The 23,657-nt window shown below is 39.4% G+C and overlaps 1 protein-coding gene across 1 annotated transcript in view; it reads right to left on the reverse strand.

Annotated features, from left to right (window-relative positions):
* The window catches only part of LOC122069874 (NADH dehydrogenase [ubiquinone] 1 alpha subcomplex assembly factor 3-like), a 38,124-nt gene extending 18,499 nt beyond the window's left edge, over nucleotides 1-19,625 (reverse strand). Inside the window, 4 exon segments of the mRNA XM_042633957.1 lie at nucleotides 16,659-16,693; nucleotides 18,993-19,017; nucleotides 19,020-19,108; nucleotides 19,392-19,625. Coding sequence (XP_042489891.1) covers nucleotides 16,659-16,693; nucleotides 18,993-19,017; nucleotides 19,020-19,108; nucleotides 19,392-19,564 — 322 coding nt within the window. The 5' untranslated portion in view covers nucleotides 19,565-19,625.
* Between the last annotated feature and the right edge of the window lie 4,032 nt (nucleotides 19,626-23,657).

The raw sequence follows: 23,657 nt of genomic DNA on the forward strand, positions 1-23,657 counted from the left end.
TTCTCTCTCTTCTTGCACAAGAAACCCCCCTTGGCCGATTTTCCTTGCTTGGATTTGGACAATATTCTATTTTAAATGGAAAATTCCATCCATGCCTTTGTCTTTTCTTTTCTTTTTTTCTTCTTTCTTATTTTTTGTCTTTATTTTCTCTCTTCTTCAAACTTGCGTACAACTATCTTGGCCGACCTCCTTTGAGTGATGAGTAGGAGAGAGAAAATATTCTAAAAAAAACCTCAACAAAATAGCATCTAAGAGGTTCAAACTTGTGACCTCCTAATAAGGAAGAGATTTTGCACACCACAACTCACCAACTACGCTAGGTAGTTGTTACCAAAAACGAATCTTCAATCACTTAAGGATGTGGTCCATTGATCCTTGTTGACATTTGGAATATTCCTTATACCCTTGGGACAACTGCAGACGGGCTGGTTCTGCATCTTGGTTCAGTTTTGATCCATTATTCTTTTGCTTGCCAGAAAAGAATAATCACTCGTACGGTTGACCAAACGAATGTGTACTTTTAATTGAACACGTCCATCTTGCTCAGAATTTCGTCCTCTTCGCAACCATGAAAAGAAATAGGACCTCTTTACGTGTAAAATTGGAGATATAGAGCCCGATAGTCCTTAAGACATTGAAAGTATAAAACCTGCAAAAAGAGAGTAAAACCCAAGGTAGCTCCATTCTAAATATGTAAAATGCATGTTTTACTACCCTAGATTTCACACATAAATGTGCTCATCAGAGAGCTCTTCACAAAAACAACACATGGGATATGGTTGTTCTTCCCTTGCAAAAGCGACCAATTGGCTGCAAATGGGTGTTCACAGTCAATCATAACGCTGATGGGACTGTGGATCGATACAAGGCAAGACTGGTGGTAAAGGGCTTTACCCAAACTTATGGGATTGACTATTAAGAGACCTTTGCACCTATAGCAAAAATGAATACAATCTGAGTTATCATCTCCTGTGCAGTAAACCAAGGATGGGAGCTTAACGACAAGATGTCAAAAACACCTTTCTTCATGGAGAGCTGACTGAAGTGTATATGGACATTCCACCTGGATGCTCTAGTTCAGAAACACAAGGCAATGTGTGTAAACTGAAAAGAGCTCTGTATGGATTAAAGCAATCTCCCAGGGCATGGTTTGGTCGGTTTCTTAAGGCCATGATAGCTGTTGGCTTTACACAAAGTAATGCTGATCATACACTATTTATTAAAAGGATGGGTGATCAGATTACTGTGCTGATAGTATATGTGGATGATATTGTTGTTACTGGTAATGATACAGATGAAATCTCTAAACTCAAGGCCTATCTTGGTAAGGAGTTTGAGATCAATGACCTAGGAAGACTGAAATACTTTCTTGGCATTGAGGTGACACATTCAACCAAGGGTATTGTTCTCTCCTAGAGAAATTATACCTTAGACCTCCTCTCAGAGACTGGTATGTTAGGGTGTAAACCCTTGGATACTCCTATTGAAGCTAACTCTCATCTTAGAAGCAAGGAAGGTGGACCTGTTGATAATGGTCGATATCAAAGACTGGTTGGAAGACTCATATATCTATCTCATACAAGACCAGACATAGCTCATGCAATAAGTTTGGTGAGTCAATACATGCATGATCCCTATTCATCACATATGGATGCTGTGACCCGGATTCTTAGGTACTTAAAGATAGCACCAGGAAATGGCATGTTATTCTCTCCTACAGAGCACATGAGGATTAAGGCATACAGTGATGCTGATTGGGCAGGCTCTCCAAACGATCGTCGCTCTACTACTGGCTACTGTACATTTGTTGGTGGTAACTTGGTTATATGGCGCAATAAGAAGCAGTCAGTTGTGGCTAGCTCAAGTGCGGAAGCTGAGTTCCGAGCTATGGCACATGGGATTTGCGAGCTACTTTGGTTGTAGGGTCTCCTTCATGACCTGGGTGTGTCAATCCAAATGCCAATATTACTATATTGTGATAATAAGTTAGCCATCAATATTGCACACAACCCTATTCAGCATGATCGTACCAAGCATGTCGAGATCGATAAGCATTTCATCAAAGAGAAGTTAGAGCAAGGACTGATTTGTATTCCTTTTGTGCAAAGTGAAGATCAGCTAGCAGATATTCTCACAAAGGGACTTAGTTGTAAATCTTTTCATTTTATTTTGTCGAAGTTGGGTATGCATGATATCCATGCACCAACTTGAGGGGGAGTGTTGAATAGTGTGTTGTCACAATAGGACTAGGACTAGGACTAGGACTTAGTTTACTTCTATTCATGTAAGAACTAGGACTACTATTTTTGTTATAAATAAAGAAGGGGCTTTACCCTCCAAGGTACATGTCCATATTTCCCTATTCCTACAGGTTCATTTCTCAGTTTCGACTTGACTCAACCAAGTCTTATGATGTTTTAGACCCAATTTCAATGAGATTTCTCGCTTTTCTCCCTAGATCTCGTCTTTCTTGCCTGCCTCACCCTCCTATGAAGAAAAACCCAACAAGACTTTGTGTTTTGGTGCTTCTTGCCAAATCTCAGCTCTAGAGTAGAGACTATCAACTTTAACACTTGGAGATTGAATATTGACACTTTTTTATGTCTTTTAATTCATTATGCTTATTTAAGTTGTTATACACTTTTATTGGAATTATATGTGTTCAAAAAGTACTAGAACTTGTGTGGAATATCCTAAGGTAGAACCACGCCATAGACTACCAACCTAAAGTCCGAAGTCAAAGTACCATTTTGGGATTGATTTTCAAAAATCTAATGTTTCCACTTTGTTTAAAAGGCCTAAAATATGATAGATGATAGGTTCCATGGGCTAACTTGGAGATATGGCCCCCGAAACCCATCCCCGAGTTTTCCCAAATTGTCCTGTCCAAATATACATGGTTTCACACCGCGAGATCTCGCCATATCTCGGTTTTTGGCCTGGGCGAAGCCAAGACCTCAAACCTTGGAAATACCTAGGTTAGTGAGAGAATGACCAAGGCCATAGGTGAGAGGCCTTGGTCATACATCCCCTAACGTAGTTCAAGCTTGCACAAGGAAAGGGCTGCTGGCCCCACCGAACCAAGTCCAATGTTGGACCAGCCAACCCAAATCAAGCCCCATCAAGCCAGGTATAACGGAGTGCTGTTGCCTCCTTCAAGCCACAAGGAGTTCTTCAGAATTTCGTCTTCACGTGGACCTTCTAGAGTCAGCCAACTGACTCTTATTAATGGAAGAAAGAAACTTTATGAAGAAGACCACAGCAAGTACCCATGAATTCAAAATGTAGCTTAGGTTTAGTTTCCTTATTTTGTTTTGTTTCCTTTTTTATCTTGTTTGACAAGTTATATTTTGTTTCCTTAGGTTAGTTTCCTTTTATTAGGAAAAGTCATTAGCTAGTAGTTTCTATTCTTATGCTTGTTTGGTCAACAAGTAATTGGGTTAGGAAGGTTTAGTTAGTTTCTAATTTAGAAAGTTTACTTTTCTTTTAAGCAATGTAAGGCTATTTAAAGCCAATCGATTAATGAAGAGGACAGATTTGAAGTCACTAAAAAATTTGAGCTAGGTTGAGATAGCTGAAACTTGAGAGGGTGAGATGCATAAACATAAGAAGTGAGATGCCTAAAAAGAGGGTGAGATACCCAACCCAACCACCATTCCTCTTTCCCTTTCCTCTCCCCTCCATCGATTCTGTTTTCCCTTTTGTTATCATTCTATTTTGAGTATTGAAGACCCATTGAGGCCCTGTTGAAGCCCTGAAGCACAGCTGCCAATGAGATTCAAGATCAGCTCAACAAGCCAAATCGATACAGCTTTGTCAGGGTTTTGGGACGTAGGGTCGGCTTCTCAGATCTCCCAGATCTGAAACCTGTTGCTGAAATACTTTTAGGATATGATCAAGGTCCCTAAAGGACCGCTCGACCAAGAGGGTTTGGCCTTTGGAGGTCTGTAGCAGCTTCAGCAACTTTTCTCTTAAAAGTTTCCTATTCTGGCCCAGATCACAAACCAGCAGATCTCCCTCTTCTAAGGTCAGAATCAAGAGTACTTTGGAGGCCTTATTGAGTACCTACAGGATGACCCCTTCAACCAGGTTTTCGGGTCCATTGGACCTCTCTTTGTTCAAATTACTAATTTGCTATCGGTTGAGCCCTAATTCCAGATTTTGTGAGTTTTCTTTGGTTCCTTGATCTGTAGCTTAGATCTAAATGTTTGGTTTGGAGTGATTATCAACTGGGGTTGTTTACTTTTGTAAACCACCTTACATCACCCACCCTCTATCTTCTTCCTCTTCTCCTCCATCTCACTATAGTGCTATTTTATTTTCTCTGCAACTGAGTGCTCGTGGTACGGGGGCTACTGTGAGAGTGATTAGTCTGATTACTTTACTGTTCAACGCTGCTCCTTAAAAATCCTGTTGTATACTGAAGATTGGAAGGCAGTCCTCTATGTTGAAGGTTGACGCTAATCCCGATAAGGGATTAGCACTAACCTGAGGTCCCGATAGGGGCCTTTTGGTCCTATCGGGTTCCTATTTTGCTTTTAGGGTTTTATCCTTATGGAGGGGCAGTCTTGTAACTTTGTTTTATTGTTTTTAGGATATTATTAATATAACAACATAACCTGCGATCAGTCTCATATACTGGACTGATAGCAGGCTGCTCTTTTTCTAGACAGCTTTCGGTCTCTCTTTCTTGACAGCTTTCGGTCTCTCTTTCTTCTCTTATTCTTCTCTTTTCTGGTTTCTGGTTTTGGTTATAAGGTTTTTATATTGCAACATGGTATCAGAGCAGGTCTAAATCACATCGATTGGATAAGTACAGATCATCGCTGCTGATTTCGACCTAGCGGTATTTTTTTTCTGTTGTGCAGCCACCTCCTTGCTGCATCTATTACCTGGTTTGACCTAGTTATCATGACATAAGTCAAACTAGGTCTCTTTTTTATTACTACTTGCTTAGTATGTGTACTGGTTGAGGTCGAGACATCTCCCTCCCTATTTTTATGGCTGCTGCCCTGTTTCTACGGTGTGTATTGCTGCTGCCCCTATTTATGGACTGAGTAACTGTTGATATTGAAGTGCTGCTGTCCGCTGTTTTATCTTCCTATACTACTACCTTCTCTAGCAGATTTCATTTGTCTTCTATCAGGGCTAGTTCGACCCTAACTGCTGCCCCTATCAGATCATTTTTTTTTGGTGTTTGTGGTGTCCGATTGCTTACTGCTGCTGGTTTTTCAGATTTGATTTGTGGGTGATTATTTTTTGAGTCTCATGGCTGAGATCAAAACCCCTACCCCTACTACTACTACTACTACCTCTTCTACCTCGGACAATGTGAATGTCCAGAATACATCCATCAAGCTTAAGGCAGCTCGCACTATCTTCTTTGGGCTTAATCGGTCAAGGTGTATCTGATGGCAAAGGATAAGCTTGGTTACACCACCTCTGATCCTCCCAAGGAATCTAACTCTAGTTATACTCAGTGGCAGAAAGAGAATGCTTTAATCCTCATATGGTTATGGAACAGTATGGAACCAAATGTTGCTGCTAATGTTCTGTTTCATTCTACTACAAAGGGAGTGTGGAATGACTTGAAGAAAACCTATTATCAAGAAAAGAACATGACTCATATCTATGATACCTATGAAAAACTGTTTCAGTTTCGCCAGTCAGACAAGCCACTTGCAGAATATTACAGTACTTTCAGGGGTATGGTTAAAGAACTCAATGTCTTCCAACCCTTGACCACTAACATTGATAAATTGAAGGCTCAGCGTAACGAATTCTTTGTCTCCAAATTCTTCGTTGGTCTAAACAATGACCTGAAGGCAGTGAAGGGTCACTTACAGGGGATACTGTGCCTACTCTGAATGATACCTACTCACGACTGCAGCAAATTACCTCTTCCACAAAACCTGATCAATCTTTCAAAGACAATTCTGTCTTCCATGCCAACTGTGAACGTAGTCGTGGTAACGGTTGTGGGGGAGGTCGTGGATCTGGTGGACAACCCTCTGACCGTACAGCTTGCTAGTGTACTTTTTGTGGAAAGCCCAACCATATTGTAGAGACTTGTTGGCCAAAGCATGGCAAACCAAAGTGGGCAACACAGTTAGCTAATCATGCAGTGTCTGATGATGGTACGGACAAAATGGCTCCAGTTGACACTAAACCAACACCTTCTTTAGGAGATTCAGCTACCGATCTGCGCAATGACATCAACCAGTTGCTCCGGCGCTTGCACACTCTTGAGGCATCTGCTAATACATCCACTGGGGCGTCCACATACGCTACTACCCCAGCCCACACAGGTACCTCAACCCTTCTTACTACTACATCGACCCCCTAAATCACTGATTCAGGTGCTTCTGCCCATATGACCGGTAAGTCATCACTCTTTAAGGACTCTTCTACTAGTTCCAATTCTAACTCTGTGATCCTTGCTAATGGTGCTTCAACACCGGTTCTAGGTCACGGTTCTATCTCACCTACCCCATCCATAAACTTATCCTCTGTCTTACATGTTCCTCAATTCCCATTAAGTCTTCTCTCCGTGAGTCAATTAACTAGTTCGTTCAATTGCTCAGTAACATTCTTTCCTTCTTACTGTGTCTTTCAGGATCTTCACACGGGGAAGACGATTGGTGGAGGAACTCTTCTACTACTGCTACAACTGTTGGGAACATCACTCCTTTCCAATGGCATTGTCGTTTAGGTCATTTGTCGCTTTTTAGGTTACAACTTTTATTTCCTAGTTTTAAGTCTACTCCTAGGTTAGAGTGTGAGGCTTGTGAGTTGGGGAAACATCACCGTGTGTCATTCCCATCTCGCTCCGTGTCTCGTAGTCCGTCTTTATTTTCTTTAGTCCACTCTGATGTATGGGGTCCTTACAATAGATTTAGGTTTCGGTATTTTGTGACTTTTGTGGATGATCATTCCCGCCTTACATGGCTTTACATGTTAAAGGACAAGTGTGAATTTTTACATGTATTTACAAAATTCCATAATGAAATAAAGACTCAGTTTGGCATTCCTATTAAAATCTTTCGATCTGATAATGCTTTAGAATATGTTCAAACCGATATTTCTAATTTTTGTGATACTCATGGGATGATCTACCAAACTAGTTGTGCCTACACTTCACAGCAAAATGGAGTCACAGAGCGTAAAAATCGACACCTTCTTAAGGTTTCCCGAGCCATAATGTTGCATATGCATGCTCCTAAGCATTTTTTGTGTGATGGTGTCTTAACTGCATGTCATTTGATTAACCGCATGCCATCTTTTGTTTTATCTGACAAATCTCCTTTCTCTGTTATGTTCCCTAATTTACCGAGTTTTCCTGTTCCTCCTTGGGTTTTTGGGTGTGTGTGCTTTGTTCACAATTTGCACATGCAAGTTAATAAGTTGTCTCCTAGGTCTACTAAGTGTATTTTTTTGGGTTATTCTCATACTCAGAAAGGGTATAAGTGTTATGACCCTACTACACATAGGAACTTTGTCAGTACCGATATGACCTTCTTTGAGGGTACTTCATTCTACCCTTCTCCTGTGCCCTCGTCTAGTGTAGAGTGGTCTTCTCCATATCCACACATAACCTCCCTTTTACCCTTCCCTAATGCTCCTGGTGCCAGTAACTCCCCTCCCCTACAGGTTTATCAGCGCCGGAAGAAGATTGGACAGCCTAGTGGCGAGGTAATTACTCCAGATGCTTCACTCATTCCACTGCCGGCTTCCTCTGGTGAAGCTCCTCTTCCTCCTCTGTCTGATGACTTACTGATTGCACACAGGAAAGGTACTCGTTCTTGCACTCACAAATCTATGGTTGTGTACCCTATTGATAAATTTGTATCTTTATCTCATCTTCCCTCTCCTATCCATGGTCTTGCTCTATCGCTTTCCACTAACCCTATTCCTTGTACCCATACTGAGGCCTTCCGTATCCCTAGATGGAAGGCTACCATGGATGTAGAAATGAATGCTCTTTTAAGTCGTGGTACCTGGAGTCTGGTAGATTTACCTCTTAGTAAGGATCTGGTGAAGTGTCGCTAGGTGTACACTGTTAAGTATCATTCTGATGGCTCTGTTGAGTGGTTGAAGGCCCATCTGGTTGCTAAGGGGTATACTCAGACTTATGGTGTTAATTACTTTGAGAACTTCTCCACGGTTGCTAGACTAAATTTTGTTCGGCTTCTTATTTCTCTTATTGTCAACTTTGATTGGCCCTTATTTTAGTTGGACATCAAGAATGCCTTCTTGTATGGTGATCTACAGGAAGAGGTGTATATGGAGCAACCTCCGGGGTATGTTGCTTAGGGGGAGAGTACAGGTCGTGTGTGTCGCTTACACAAGGCTATATATGGGCTGAAACAGTCTCCTCGGGCATGGTTTGACAAGTTCAATGCTACCATAGTTACTTGTGATTTTTCTCAGTGTTATTCTGATCATTCTGTGTTTGTTCATCGCAGAGGTGATAAGCTAGTTATCTTAGTTGTATATGTTGATGACATTATTGACTGGTAATGATGAGGCAAGAATTTCTGAAGTTAAAGAGGAATTTCTGAAGTTAAAGATCATCTCCAGCACCATTTTCAGACAAAGGATGTAGGCCAACTTCATTATTTCCTTGGGATTGAGGTAATCCGCTGCAAGAAAGGGATCAGTCTGTCTCAAAGGAAGTACGTGGTGGATCTTCTACCTGATACTGGGATGCTTGCATCCAAACCTGTTGATATTCCTATGGATCCTCACCAAAAGTTTGGTGTGGATGGTGAACCCCTCCAGGATGTGCATCAGTACAGGAGCTTGATTGGCAAGTTGATTTACCTGACTGTGACTCATCCTGACATTTCTTATGCTGTTGGAGTTCTTAGTCAGTTTATGCAGTCTCCTCAGAAAATCCAATGGGATGTTGTTGTTTGTGTTTTTCGTTACCTAAAAGATGCCCCTGGAAAAGGGTTGATTTATTGACCTAATCGGCATATGGAACTAGTTGGCTACTCTGATACTGATTGGGCTGGCTCTGCTAGTGATCGGAGATCTACTACTGGATATTGTACCTTTATTGGAGGTAATCTTATTACATGACACAGCAAGAAGCAGACTACTATTGCCCGGTCCAGTGCAGAGGCCGAGTACAGAGCTATGGCTCATACCACTGCTGAGTTGATGTAGCTGCGGTCGTTACTCTTGGAATTGGGATTTCCAATGACCAAGCCTATGAAAATGTATTGTGACAACCAAGCTGCCGTTTATATTGCTAGTAATCCGGTCTTCCATAAGAGGACCAAACACATATAAGTGGACTGCCATTTTGTTCGTGATGCTGTTCTAAAGAGGCTGATTGAGACTCTGTTTGTTCCTTCCTCGGATCAGTTAGCTAACATGTTCACTAAGCCTTTGTTTGCCCCTACTTTTCGCAATGGTTGTACCAAGCTGAGCATGGGTGATGTGTATGCTCCAGCTTGAGGGGGAGTGTTGAAGGTTGACGCTAATCCTGATAAGGGATTAGCGCTAACCTAAGGTCCCAATAGGGGCCTTTTGGTCCTATCATGGTTCCTATTTTGCTTCTAGGGTTTTATCCTTATGGAGGGGCAATCTTGTAACTTTGTTTTATTGTTTTTAGACTATTAATATAACATAACCTGCGATCAGTCTCACAAATTAGACTGATTGCAGGCTGCTCTGTTTTCTAGACAGCTTTCGGTCTCTCTTTCTTCTCTTCTTCTTCTTCTTCTTCTTCTTCTCTTTTCTGGTTTCTGGTTTTGGTTACAAGGTTTTTATATTGCAACACTCTACCATGCAGCACCTTCTGTTCTGGTCATTTTCTGACGGCAACTTACGTAGTTTCCCTTGCATCCAACCAGTAATATGAGTCCATCTTTTGGTATGGTACTCCCCAGTCCTAGGATTCCTTCAACTGTAATTTCTTGTTCATCCGATGGCTTCAACATCCTAAGGTACTGAGTTTCTATTTCTGAACTCATTAGTTTCTAATTTTGAACTTCTATCATATCTCATGATCTAGCCATTAGATGCAGCTGAAACTTTGAAGTGTTACTCCTCTCTAAGACCCCTACCTCCAACTGGACCAGTATTCCCATCAGAGTTGGTTAGATGTATTTTGGTTTATTATGTATTTTGGTTTATTGAGTATTTTTCTGAGTTTTAAAGGCCATTCTGTTCTGCCAACAGTAGTGATTTATCCTGATGTTGTCTCCTGCTGCTGAGTGGTAGAACTGTGAATCAGACCTGTGGTTAATCGAAGTGTCAACAGAACCTGTTAGCTTGCTATTAGGTCTGTTATATACTTTTCTTCTGCTGTAAGTGTCTAACCTATCGTTTGTCGGTTCAAGCGATCTTAGTGTTGGGTTAGGTTGTTAGCTGGTGGTTGTTATTGACCAACTCCTACATCAAAAAGTGGCCACACTTGGGTTAAACAAAATACAACAAGAAAATAGTGTACCTAACAGTTACGAAAAAATGATGTATCCTGACAGAGAAATATATACATACACACATACATACATATATATATATAGTGGGCCACCTACTCATTCTTTGGAGTTTGGACTGTTCAATTAATGGGCCATCATTTGGATGGGGTATTAGAGAAAAACACAACTAGATGACCCAAACTATCCAATTGAGATGAACTCCAACAGGTGAAAAGAAAACAAGAATTGGTGGAAAGGTGCAGAAAACCAGGCGGTTAATGAGTGTGGCTAATCTGTTTTCTACCTACTTCCAATCCAAGAGATGGCCCATTAAACTACCTGTAACAATGAATCAGAAGGCCAAATGTGCATGGTTGTAGGAAGTATCATCCTCGATGCTCTTATGGACAAATGCCATTCTTGATGTAACGCTGGGTTCCAAAACCTTAAATTTTGGTTGCTATGGGCCCACTGGAATGAAATAAATAAGGATGTAACAGTAAACTTGATGTAAAAAGGATCAGGTTGTAACAGTAATTAAGACTGAAGAAAAATGACAAATCTGGTATTAAAATTCAGACTGGGGATGAAAAAGAGGGGGGGGGGGATTTGTGTAATTTCAGAGGTCTGTCCTTAAGAACAAAAAAGAAGACTGGATGTCTACTTCCACATGATTCCAACATTAATGGCAGGAGAACTGACCTCAACATATCAACTCAGAAACTACAAATCAAGTCTAAATAACCAAAAATTTTGTAATCCCCTGCCTTTTTTCCCGATTGATATCTGGGAAAAATCAGAAAAAGGTAATATATGCAAGAAAATCTGAAATCAGAACTGGGAGGTAGTTGCATGTTCAGAAATAGTCCAAGGTCTGGTTCTCGTAGGAGAGGAAGTTTAGGAGCCAAGATGCAAGTACATTAGTCTTCCGAAGCAGGTGAACTTCAGACCAAAAGGGTTAGTTACAAGAGTAATTGATCTGGCAAGGAAACAATAGCACGAAAAGAAGAAAACAGAAGGCAATAACCATAGAAAGAAAAGGCGAAGACAGGAATAAAGGAGCAGGAATACATGGAAGGAGGAATAAGAACTGAACTGATCAAGGAGAGGAGAGAGAGGACTCACAGGAGATAGGAACTCAGTCACATAACAGCATACAGCACCATATGAACTCCCATAAAATTTCAGTCAGATCTTCAAAAACTGCCCAACGATGGGATTACATGGCAATTAAAGACTTGTAACAGGAATGAAACCTATTCAAACTCAACAACTGAAATAGAGTTAAACTCCGCACTCTATCCTACGACTCTATCAACATGAATAAATTAATAAAATGAAATTATTAAACCCTAATAACCCTGCATGTAACTGCATCAGCTCTCTTGCTCTAGAAAGAACTTGACTCCATTGAGTTAGGTTGTGAATCCAAGATGCGCTTGTAATGAACTTGACAATGATGTGGCACATATCTTGGCGAAGGAGGTTGAACTGTAACTCCATGAACGGGGAGGATAGACTTGCAGATAGTGAGAGAAACGTCGCTGTCGAGCATATCCGTCAAACCGTGAGGCAACTTCAGAAACATTCCCCCTTCTTGCTTCACCTTGGTGGTGATCTGTGCACCATCTCCATGGACCATCATAGAGAATACCAGCCTTTAAACTACCAAGGTCACCCTAAGGGAACATCACAATGCGCTAAGGACCTAACTAAGAAAGGGACCTGGTAGTGAAGCAGCCCAAACTGTAGTTCACCTCGTACAACTGCACCGACCATTTCTCTAGTATTAGGCTCAAAACCTCGCACATATATTTGGTTGAAAAGCTTCTTTTGTGAGAGGTTAACTGCTTGAACTAAAATTTTGCAAAGATGACGTTGCCTTTCATTCTTGTGTTAACAATTGTATGCACTACCATCAAATTCTCACCATGAAGTAGATTACCCTTCTGTCAGAATAGTGGATATGTATCTACTAGTCCATTAGAGGAGGAAGTAAGGATATAAGGTTAGCTGAATTGGCTTCAACCCATGGGTTTCAAAAACTCGAGCGATACCGTCAAAATTTCCCACATTTCGATGGTATAACATGACTCCGATACCATATAGCCTATGACTTTTAAAAGTCACCAGTTTCGATTGTGACTTTTAAAAGTCACAGGTTTCGACAGGTTCCGACAGGTTTCGACCGAAATGTGGGAAATTTCGAGTGCACCAATGGGTTCGACCCTTTGGTTGGAACTGGCCTTTATAAAACATGCTTAAATGGGAAACCAAGTGTTCACATTTCAAAATTTCGACCCTCTCCCCATAATTTCTTCTCTGTGAAGTGGGAAACTTGGGAAAACACTCAAGATTTTCCCTTGGTGCCCAAAAAACTTCAATCTAAGCTTGGATCTTTCAAAATCTACCTAAAAAAGGGAGTTTGGACCACATCTGAGTGGGAAACTTGGGAAAACACTTTTGAGTGTTGAGTCTTGAGATTTGAGACTTGAGACTTAAGAGAAACTCACAATTATGTAATATTATTAGTTATTTTGGATCTTTTGCACTATGTTTTGATTGTTTTAAACTTTTCTTCATGTATTTCATAATTATGTACTTACGTAGATTGTAGACTACATATAGTGTAGACTATATACTTATGTAATATAGTTTCAGTCAACGACTTAACGTACATTAGCAAACTTTGGCTCACACCACAAGTATGACTTAAGTGTTTTTTCCGAAACTAATTATGTGAATGTGTTAGAAATGCCTAAAACAGGACGTACATAAAAAATCAGGCAAAGAAACACATTTTGGGGGTCGAAACCAAAGTTCCCACCCAACCGGAAAAAATTCCCTAGTTTCCTTGAAATCTCCCAGAATTCGATCGAAATTTCGGTCTCCCCAAGGGTCGAAACTTGATACCTTGAACCTTGCTTCAACCTCACCATCATGACCAGAATCAATGTAATCATCCAGACTAGGAGGACAACTCTTATAAACCTCCATGTTGTCCTTGTCATTCATATTTTCCAACATCATCTCAACCATGGTCAAAGGATGGGTTTTGCTAAGACAATTATTACCAAAGTGACCTTTCTCGCTACAATTACAGTGCACAATGTTCTTCAGCCGCTCATTCTTTTTGAATTAATTTTTGTAATTTTATTTTATTATTTTATTCTTGAATAAATTCGTAAACATAGAGTTAGAATCTGTTTTTTATTATTGAGTCCAAGATAGAGTCAAGCTATGATTTCAGTTTTAGGACAGGATTAGAGAGTTGTTTATTTGATTCTATATAATAGCTTGTAACCCAACAATTTGAGATTAGAATTTGAATGAGAAATTACTTTTGGGTTGAAACCAAAGGCTGCCGTGAGCTGCGTTTACCTCTCTATCCACCTCTGAAATCCCTATCTCATCTCCACTTCTCTTCTTTTCCTCCATATCTTACTGTTGCTATTTTCTTACCCAGCCCCAGCCCTGTTCTAACGTGATTTACAGCCCACTAATCATTGGCATCAATCTCTATCAATACCATAGTTGTCAAGGCAACAACTAGGCATCCATGCGGCCTAATGGAGTGTGGGTGACTGTTGCCTTATTGCACTGATGCAACACTTATTTATATCAAATATCATACTTAAGAATTAAGATATTATTCATAAATAAGAAAATACCCCCTACTTGAATACAATGAAAATAGTTTAACAATCAAATCCTAAAAGGACAAAAAGTCAAACCCCCAATCCAAGAACAAAAACTGAATTTGGTTCCATAAGCGATTTTCAACTTCCAAATGCTAGGGTTTTTCCAATTCTGAAAATTTTATAAATCTTATCATGGTAAAACATTTCTAAAACCAAAAGTCTAATAAAATAATCTTTTGTTTTGACATCTCACAGTATTCGTGCACTTTAACATAAATTTGACCGGAACATAACTTTGTCATTAAAACTCAGATTTAAGTATCTTAGACTTGTTGGAAAGCTGGTTTTGTGCTCTACCTAATATGAAATGTCTAATGTAAAAATAAAATCATTTGACCAGTCAAACGTATAATAGAACAAGAACATTTCTCTAAATATTATTTTTTTTATGACTTAATGTTGATTTTTTATTTTTTATTTTTTTTATTTATTTTTTGAATGACTTGATGTGGTTTAATGATGATTTTTTATGATACAAGATAATATATGTAGCATACTAAATAATGTTAGAAAAGAGGGAAAACAAAAAATAACACTTGGTCACCTTGTTCCCCTTAAGGCAGGCAACTTATCGCATGAGTGCTTAGGCTGCCAACGCCTTGGTTCAGCTTGGCGCCATGACAATTATGACCGATACTCCTCAGATCAGTTAAAGATTTTAAGGGGTCATTCATGCGATAGAAACGACTCATCATACATAGATTCAAGACAATATTTTATCTCTGCTGGAAGTTCTAACCAGAACTTCAAATCTGGTCCTATCCTTGCGCTGCTAGTTCACAGTAGCAGGAATTTTCTTCAGTCTTCGAGCTTTAATTTGGGGTGCTGCTTGTGTTGGAGAGGCGAATCTATGCCTGAAATTTCAGATCCAATTGACAGTAACTGAAGAATATCTCTACATTGAAGCTTGCTGGGTTTTTTTTTTTTTTTCTTATTCATTTATCCTTCCTTGTCCTTATTTTACTCTCCCTTCCAAGATTACCTTTTGGTCATGCATTACACTACTTTACTACTTTGCTCCTCATAAGTGGAAGTTCCTAGAAATTACGATATTGCCACTCCTTTTAAGAACTTTCATATACTTACAGAATTGCCATTTGTTCTTGAACTGGAGTTATCTATTATTCTTGTGGGCCCATAGTGATCCAATTTTAGGGTTATTAAAGCCCGGATACGTGTCAACTCATTACCTTTAGAGACCTTTGGTTTCTTTTCATCAACCTTACGAAGCTCAATCTTTCTTTCCTCAATCTCGGGTGTAGACCTGTAGGCTGAAGAAGTCTTGATCATTTTCTTCAGATGAATGTATTTTTCTACAATGGTCTTGGGATATGCAAATCAGCTGATCTGAAGTCCTCGTTGGCAAGCTCTATCTAGATCTTTGAGTCAGTTGAGTCTGCCTCTGGAGGATAATTTGTGAAACTCCATGGTGTAGGTATCCACACTATTATTGTCTCAATGAAATTGACCATCTTGTAAATAAGCACCTTCTTAAAATTAGGAGGAATGAATTTCTTGTTCAATATCTGCTTCATGGCCTCCTAATTTGTGGTGGGTCCAAGTTTCCTGCTAAGCCTCGATGGTAATGCGTCGTCCCACCATGAACATGCATACCCAATGAATTTGAAGAGTATAAGACACTTTTAGTCATCTAGAAAGGACTTATAGTCGAAAATACTCTCGATTTTAGTTAATCAGTCAAGAAGATCAACGAGTCCCCTCTCATTGTTGAACTTGGAACCTCAACCTTGATGCCGTAATCCTTGTCTAAGAATTTCCGTGACATCCTGGGGAAGAAGATCAATGAGTCCCTTCTCGGTGTTGAACTTGGAACCTCAACCTTGATGCTGTAATCCTTGTCTGAGAATTTCCGTGACATCCCGGGGAATAACTGGCTCAAGTTGTTGTCTCGAGCGCATATATGCAAACCATAAAGTTATATTTTGGAAACAATGTAGATGGGCACTGTCAAATCTCCTCATGAAGGCAAGAATGTTAGCAAATGTTTTCTGGGTTTGTTCCCACTTAGCCAACATCTTTTCTAGGACCTTTTTGAGTTTCATTTCAATCCCTTGCTAGTTTTCAAATAATTCTTTGTACATTTTGTGGAGCTTAGGGTTGGTGGTGTGAGAGGGTCCTATCATGGTTAGAAGATCGCAAGGGTTTTGATACCAATTGATGCAACCTAGGGTTCCAAAACCCTAAATCTGGGTTGCTATGCGCCCAACAGAATGGAAGAAGCTCAAATTAATGTGCTCAATGAAAATTTCGTAATTTTCTGGCAGTGTATGACTTCGAATAAAGTGAACAAGATCACGGACACAATAGTAACAAAGAGTATGAAGAAAAAGGACGAATCTGGTATTAAAATTCATCTGGGGATAACTTAAAACTCCACACTCTACCCTATGACTCTATCAACATGAATAAAATAATAAAGGAAATTACAAAGCAACCCTTAATTATCCCTGCATATAACTGCATCAATTCTTCTCTATATAAAATCTACCATTTGAATTCTCACCTGGTGTGGGCTTCACGACTTGGAAGATTGATAGGCTGCAATTGTACGGGGAAAAAATGAAATGTTAGTTACACGAGCACATTGATGGCATCATTGCATTTTTTATTAAGCAAAATTAGCAAAGATAACTCCTTTCTTTGTTATACTGATGAATACAGTATAAAGTTCAATTATGCCATAGAACCAACACATCCTTTCTTTGTTCTACTGATGAATACAGTATAAAGTTCAATTGTGCAGAACCAACACATCCAAGGGAGACATATTCAAAAAGATGAAAAACACAAATTCAAGGAATCCAGATATTACCAATAAACAGTGAGATATCATGTGAATAAATGTAAATAATTGCAAGTGCAACCCAGAAGCAAGATGGAACAGAAAACAAAAAAGCAGCAGCAATCTAAAACCATCACCCAAGAATACGCTAAGTATCAGAATCTGACTTGTGTTGGACAGAGATATTTCATCCATCTAAAGGAGTTCATGCGACACTTCTAAGCACACAGTCTGGCACAAAAAACAGTATGGCAACAGGGAAACCACTCCAAAAGCCATTTCTCCAGATAGCTTTTAAACAAAAAGAAACAACAACAACAAAGCCTTTTCCCAAAATAGGACTTGCCAGAGCATGCAAAACAAACTCTTTTACCAACCAATGACAACCCAAATTACATTTAACACAAAACCCAAAGGCGCCATATTCTGCTTCATTCTCCTTGAGTTGAATCAGAAAAACTCTCGTGATATTCTAGTTCTTCAGACAATTGTTCTGTTACAGACCAGCATTACTTGGAATGCATGGACAGTAGCATGGGAAGGGGATGGTTGCATGGTTACGTAAAGGGAGATTATGAGAGATTATGAAATGGGTGGTTATTAGGAGTTAGTGTTTTACTATTTAATGGGTAGTTGGTGTAGGAGTTATGTTAAGTGGAAGTAGTAGGGCGTGTATGAAGTACGTGGAATATGTGGCGGGAGAAGTAACTACTCTGTTACTAATTGCCTATCCTATTTAATAGGAAGGAGGATGGAAAAAAGGATAAGTGTTAAGTAGTGAATCCCTTAATTCTCTCTCTGAGGGAGAGGTTAGGCGACCTCTCAATATGCCAAGAGATCCGATATCCTCTATTTGCTTATGTTTTCTACCGTATCCAAGATAGGTAAAAGTGGGCAGATTGTGCACCTACCATGTCCATATGAGGGATTCGATAAAACACATCATAACATGATTTGTTGTTACAATAAAATAAAGTAAATGTCATCAATAGAAAGAAAATGTTAATGGAACAACGGATACATATCAGTGGTCAGGTCTAATTCAAAAGAGCATATGATTTCTTTGTGATATCAAGAGAAAAACCATTGAGTCACTAGCACAATCAAAATCCAGGAACTGATCCTTTTTCATTATTTATTTTAATATAAAGCAAATCAGTTATCAACAGTCAGCAAAATGCATACACCAACAATCATAACTGCAAAATATATATGTAGGATCTGAGTTTTACCATCCTTGATGTACCATGGAATACAGTTTCTGATCTAGCTTCACCATTCTTCCAATGCCAAAACCAACACAACCCACAGTTCTAAAGGATGGCCCACAAACTCATCAATTTTGAAACTGTTCAATCATAGGGCCAACAAACTTCTAACATTCCAATGCATGGAGGCCTGAACTTTCTTCATAACTATTAAATATTCTATTAAGTTTGTCTCGAATTCTTGACCCGTTTTGAAGATTGACCTGCTCTGACATATTTGTGGCGACTCGAATGGGAACTTTTTCTGAGATTTATGATGAAACAGAGGGGTTGGGCCGATAGGCCAAGCCTGGAGCCCAGCACTGATTTGTATGGGCGGTGCGGGGGCATAGCCTGCGTATGGTTCACCCACGACTTGGAGTATAGCATTGTCATTGTAATTTGGGGTTTCTCAAGCTAGGGTTTCAAGGCGAGTTTTCTCGCCGCTGCTTGGTGTAATATCTCTTCTGCATAGTGAAAATCTTCTTCTTCGCTCGAGAATGTAGCACACCACATCGGTGTGTGAACCTCGTTAAATCTCTGTGTCTTGTGTGATCTGTCTTGGTTTATTATCGTATTTTTTGGTGTTTGCTTAACATATTCGATTCTTAACCATTCAAATTTTGGCTCTATAACAGGAATTTTGTATGTTCACATTTTTTTTTTTTTTTTTTTTGCCCAGTTTGATATGTGGATCTCTATATGCTGTTCAGAGTTTCCAAGAAGACAATAAAAGGAATTTAAAGAAGGCCTTCACTCGCTATATTACAAAACTAACATATAGAAACAGCTCAAGAAGAGAACTTACCTATCTGCAGTAATCTCCGAAAATTTTTGGGCCTCCAAGATAAGAGCAAGTTTCCAACACAAAGCAAGCTACCTTCATAGTTAACACCATTTACTACAAAACTTGTATCAGCAACGCTACAAAAAAAAAAAAAACCAAAGTCACACACACATAAGCAATTGCACAAACAGAACATCAGGAAGACAAAATAAAATTAAATGAAACTATTGAAACTTGAATAGAATGAAATCGAAACAGAGAACTCAAGGCCCAAATGCTCAATGGAGGGGCAGAGATGGAGGAACATAAATCTGACACAACTTAAATTAAAGAGAAAATTCATTCGAGATTTTCTGAAGATAGGGTAGTAAAATTTCAATCAGTAAATGTGAGGAATTGTAAAGATGAGCCCTGATTTACCTTTGGAAGCACAATTGGTCATCGGGTATTTGATCGATGAGATTAATCTGATCGTAGAGGGAAAAAGCGCGCCTCAGAGAAGGTAGATTTTGGTTTGTGGGTATCGGAGATTCCTTGCGAAGGGCACGTATGAGAGATGGAAGCGTCGTTACTGCTCTCTGTCTAGCAGCCATTTCACCTCTCACTCTCTCTCTCTCTCTCTCTCTCTCTGAACCTCTCGAAGTAGCTGACGATAGTTATCAGAGACGACCCGAACCGTTCGGTCTCCTGGTTCTGGTTCATTTGGTTTATCGTTGATCATCAGGTTAAACCAATATATATATATATATATATTGTCAAAACATTTCATAAAATTTGAGTAGCAACAAAATTGCATTTTTATTTCTTAGTAAAAAAACAGAAACTTTATTTATCATTGAGTGTGGAAGGTCATGGCAGGAGTAGAACAAATCTCCCAAATCTTAGTTTGCTCCGGTTTTACTAATCTTTGGGAACAAGATCTTTTTGGCTATGTGGTGTTTTGTTTGAAGGTCTATTTCAGCCGATTACTAAGGGAGGTCACATCCTTATCAATGGAGGAGGTTGAGGCATACGGGATCTTACAAGGTTTACGAATGGCAGCAGTTCACAGTTGGACTATTACTGAAGTTTGATTCTCTTCTCAGAAGTTACTTCAGCTTATTATGAAACCGTTCATACATATTGGCCTTTCCTCCGTTTTGGTGTCTTCTGGTACCTATATATGTGTTTTAGTAATATGATGTATAAATGTAATGACATTAATCTAGCTATGCTATACTTAAGGATTGTGGGTGACTTGGTTAGCTTAGGCTATTATACTATGGATGCCAGTAGTTGTATATGTGTTTAGGTTCCTGTAATATTTTCCTCTTTCCATAAAAAAAGAGAATGTAATTACTTTGTGAATCATACCTTTTTTCTCCTTCATCTGGTTCTTGAAAATGTTACTGATTGGATATTGCAAAAAGCGGAACACTATGTGTATCACACCACTTACTTGAAGGCTTATGACCTAAATATGCTCTCATATCCAATAATCCAACCAAGACCCCCGATGCAGTACTTTAAAATCACAAATCTATGAAATGAACTAAAATCCACAAGTATTTAATAAACAATGAAATAATACAATTGGTGAACTTCTAGTGATATGTACTGTATTTACACAAAAAGAAAGTGAATTCTTATCAATACGTAACTACATGTACTATCCCCAGTATTGCATCAGATATCTACATAGAAGAATCAAAAGGTATGAATGATATCTATCATCCTCAGCGTGCCTCGTAGGCACTGTCAGCACAAACACAACCTTGCTTATGTTCCGCCAGCTTCTCTACACTTAGCTCATCTCCAAGCAGTGCTGGAGTCACAATGGCATCGAAGGGAAAACTTGAATCAACATCTAAAAAAAGATACAACAAATGCACACAATGCTAGTCATCAAACTAAGTCTAGATAAGGTCTTAGTGCTACTGTAACATCGTGGTACCCCTTGCCCTAGAATTCTATCGTCACCAAAACTCCTACTAGCAAGGGTAGGGGAGTGATAACCTACTTTCTAAACCCGGTCTAATTAACCGCATTGACTTGGTTTGATCATATAGGGTTGAACCGGAGAGAACTGACATAGGTACCATATGGAATGTGGTAGCAAGGGTGACCTTGAACTCGGTTGGCCTGACAGACCGAACGGTATCAAGGGTAATACGTGCACCCAAGCCTTGCACTTGCACACACCACGAGCCTGTAAAAAAAGTAAAGGTACGTACTAGTATTGGCGGGTCCAATGTAATCTAATATTATTGGGGGGTTTATACCCACCTGAGATTTAACCCACCTGAGATATACCCACCTGAGATAGCACCTAAGATATACCCACTAGAGATTTAACCCACCTGAGATATAGCCCACTCGAGATAGTCCACCTGAGATTTAGCCCATCTGAGATTTAGCCCATCTAAGATTTAAAGATATTTTGGGGCCCAAGTATAAAAGGGGAGAATTAATTATCTTTTTCCTCATTAATCTTAGTTGGTCGGTGGGAGAGTAAAGAAGAGAGAGAAAGAAGAAGAAAGGAAAAGAGAAGAAGAAGAAGAAAGAGGAAGGGAAATAGACCGTAGAGCTTCACGGAGCTGGTTTTGGTATTTGAGCCAGGATTTATGATAGCTCGTCGAGGTCTTCAATTTGAGGTAGGTATTGCACACATTCCAAGGATTCTTAGGAAAATCCCATTCTTAAATCTTCTTTTTGATTTTGGGAAGGAACCCCCATGGATCTTGCTAATCCTACTTGAATAATTAAATCTAAGGTCTAATAGAAGGTCTATATAATGATTTTGAAGGATTTAGAAGGAGTGTTGATGAAGATCTAGAGTATTTTGAGGTTCTTGAGCTAAAGAAGTGAAATTTGGGGTTTCATTAATGTTCTTGAGAAAGAGGTAAGAATCTTCTTTTTTCTTTTAATTTGATCTTAGATCTAGGTTGAAGGTAATGATTGGACTTAGATAAGTGATTTAAGTCGTCATCGTCTCCAAACAAGTTCCCTAAGCCGGAAAAAAGTCAGGAATGATGTTGAAAAAATTTTCATTCAAAGACTGGGGGTATTTTTACCCCACCGTCTTCTGTTTTAGCCCACTTGAGTTCCAGAACTCAGATTTTAGGTTCTAGAGTAACCGATAGGCTACTTAGCCCACCGGTCTTCTGTTTTAGTCCACCTGAGTTCTCAGAACTTAGATTTTAGGCTATGGGGTAACCGGCGGGCTAAAACTGATGGGTTACTTAGCCCACCAATCTTTGGCTCTAGCCCACCTGTCTTTCTAGAATTGCAGAATTGGTCCAAATTTGATGGGTAACCCTCATTTATGATTCTAAATCGATTTTAGTGTTCAAACATGATGATTTTGACCCCAAAATGTGAAGTGATAAACCATTATGTTTATGATAGGTTAACTCAATACGCTACCCATACATCAATCTTTTTCGTACCGAGTAGAAGCACCATGTACATATACAAGTAAGTGGGGAGTGGACTCTAATTTAAATGCAAAATGTTATGTATCATTTAACATGTGTTAGTCTAGCCATGCCATCATATTACCTGTGTGTAGACTAGACATCACATATGCCATATCACGCATTATATGTGCATTTACATAACATGCTATACTTTGCTTTATAATGAATATCCTTATGTCTTGATGTATGTGATGGAAGAAATTCATTTGGACATGACGTATATGCTAGATTAGATGCGTAGTCATCTTGAAAATGAGTACATGGTGGCACGTGGTATGGACGCGACGCCATCGTGTAATCATACTATGCTCATGTAGAGGCATGTGGCTAGGATGTATTTACCCTTATGCTACACCCTTCCCAATAGGGTTTACGTGTTGGGGGATCATTGGGGGGAAGCATCAGGTTGCAGTTGTCGAACTCCTGCAGCGGTTAGAAGTACGCAACTGATAGCTAGGACAGTTGGTAACCCCGGTGATATATTCAAGGGCCGATCGTACTGTTTTATTTGGGTGGAGTCACCCATTTACTTTCTGTCATTTAAATTTATCGGGAGTCGGCTTGCATTTTAAATTTAGTACCAAGGTGGGCCTTCTTTGATAACCCTAGGGCTTATCGAGGGATGGGGTTCGGGCTCGTACCTTGGGTATACACGCACTGTGGTTTGAGTAGCACATAACCTATGACCCATAATGTTGTTAGGCTATAAAATAAATTCATATAGGTGCATTTGTGTGGTGAATGTTTATGTGGTTTTCCTTGTGTGGTCTTCCTTTCCACATATTAGGTTGGTAAGCTCATCCCACATGCACAACTCTTTTTAAGTGATTTTACAGGTTATTAGGAGCTGGACCCACTGTGGAGTTTTCATCTGAGGACTGGTGGGTCCCTAGCAAGTTCAAGCATGATACCGTTGCACTGCGAGGATTGTGCTGTGTGGCACCTGTGACTCTTGAGTGATTCTTTTGATTCTTTTTTATGTACTCCCTTTTGTACTTGATGCTTAAATTGTTATATTTTTTATATATATCATCCTTCGGGCCCAAATGTACTTAACATTTATAATTCAATTTGGTATCAAGTATTTGGGAAACAATTAAGGTATTATTATGAACAAGTCTTCCACTGAAAATACAGGTCTTATCTTAGTTTATAGATGTATGCTTATTACAATCACTGCATTGTTGATCCTGGCAGGTTTGTGAGTTAACCAGTGTTAACTCGGTCA

Source organism: Macadamia integrifolia, unplaced genomic scaffold, assembly GCF_013358625.1.
Source record: "Macadamia integrifolia cultivar HAES 741 unplaced genomic scaffold, SCU_Mint_v3 scaffold746, whole genome shotgun sequence".
Taxonomy (NCBI): Eukaryota; Viridiplantae; Streptophyta; class Magnoliopsida; order Proteales; family Proteaceae; genus Macadamia; species Macadamia integrifolia.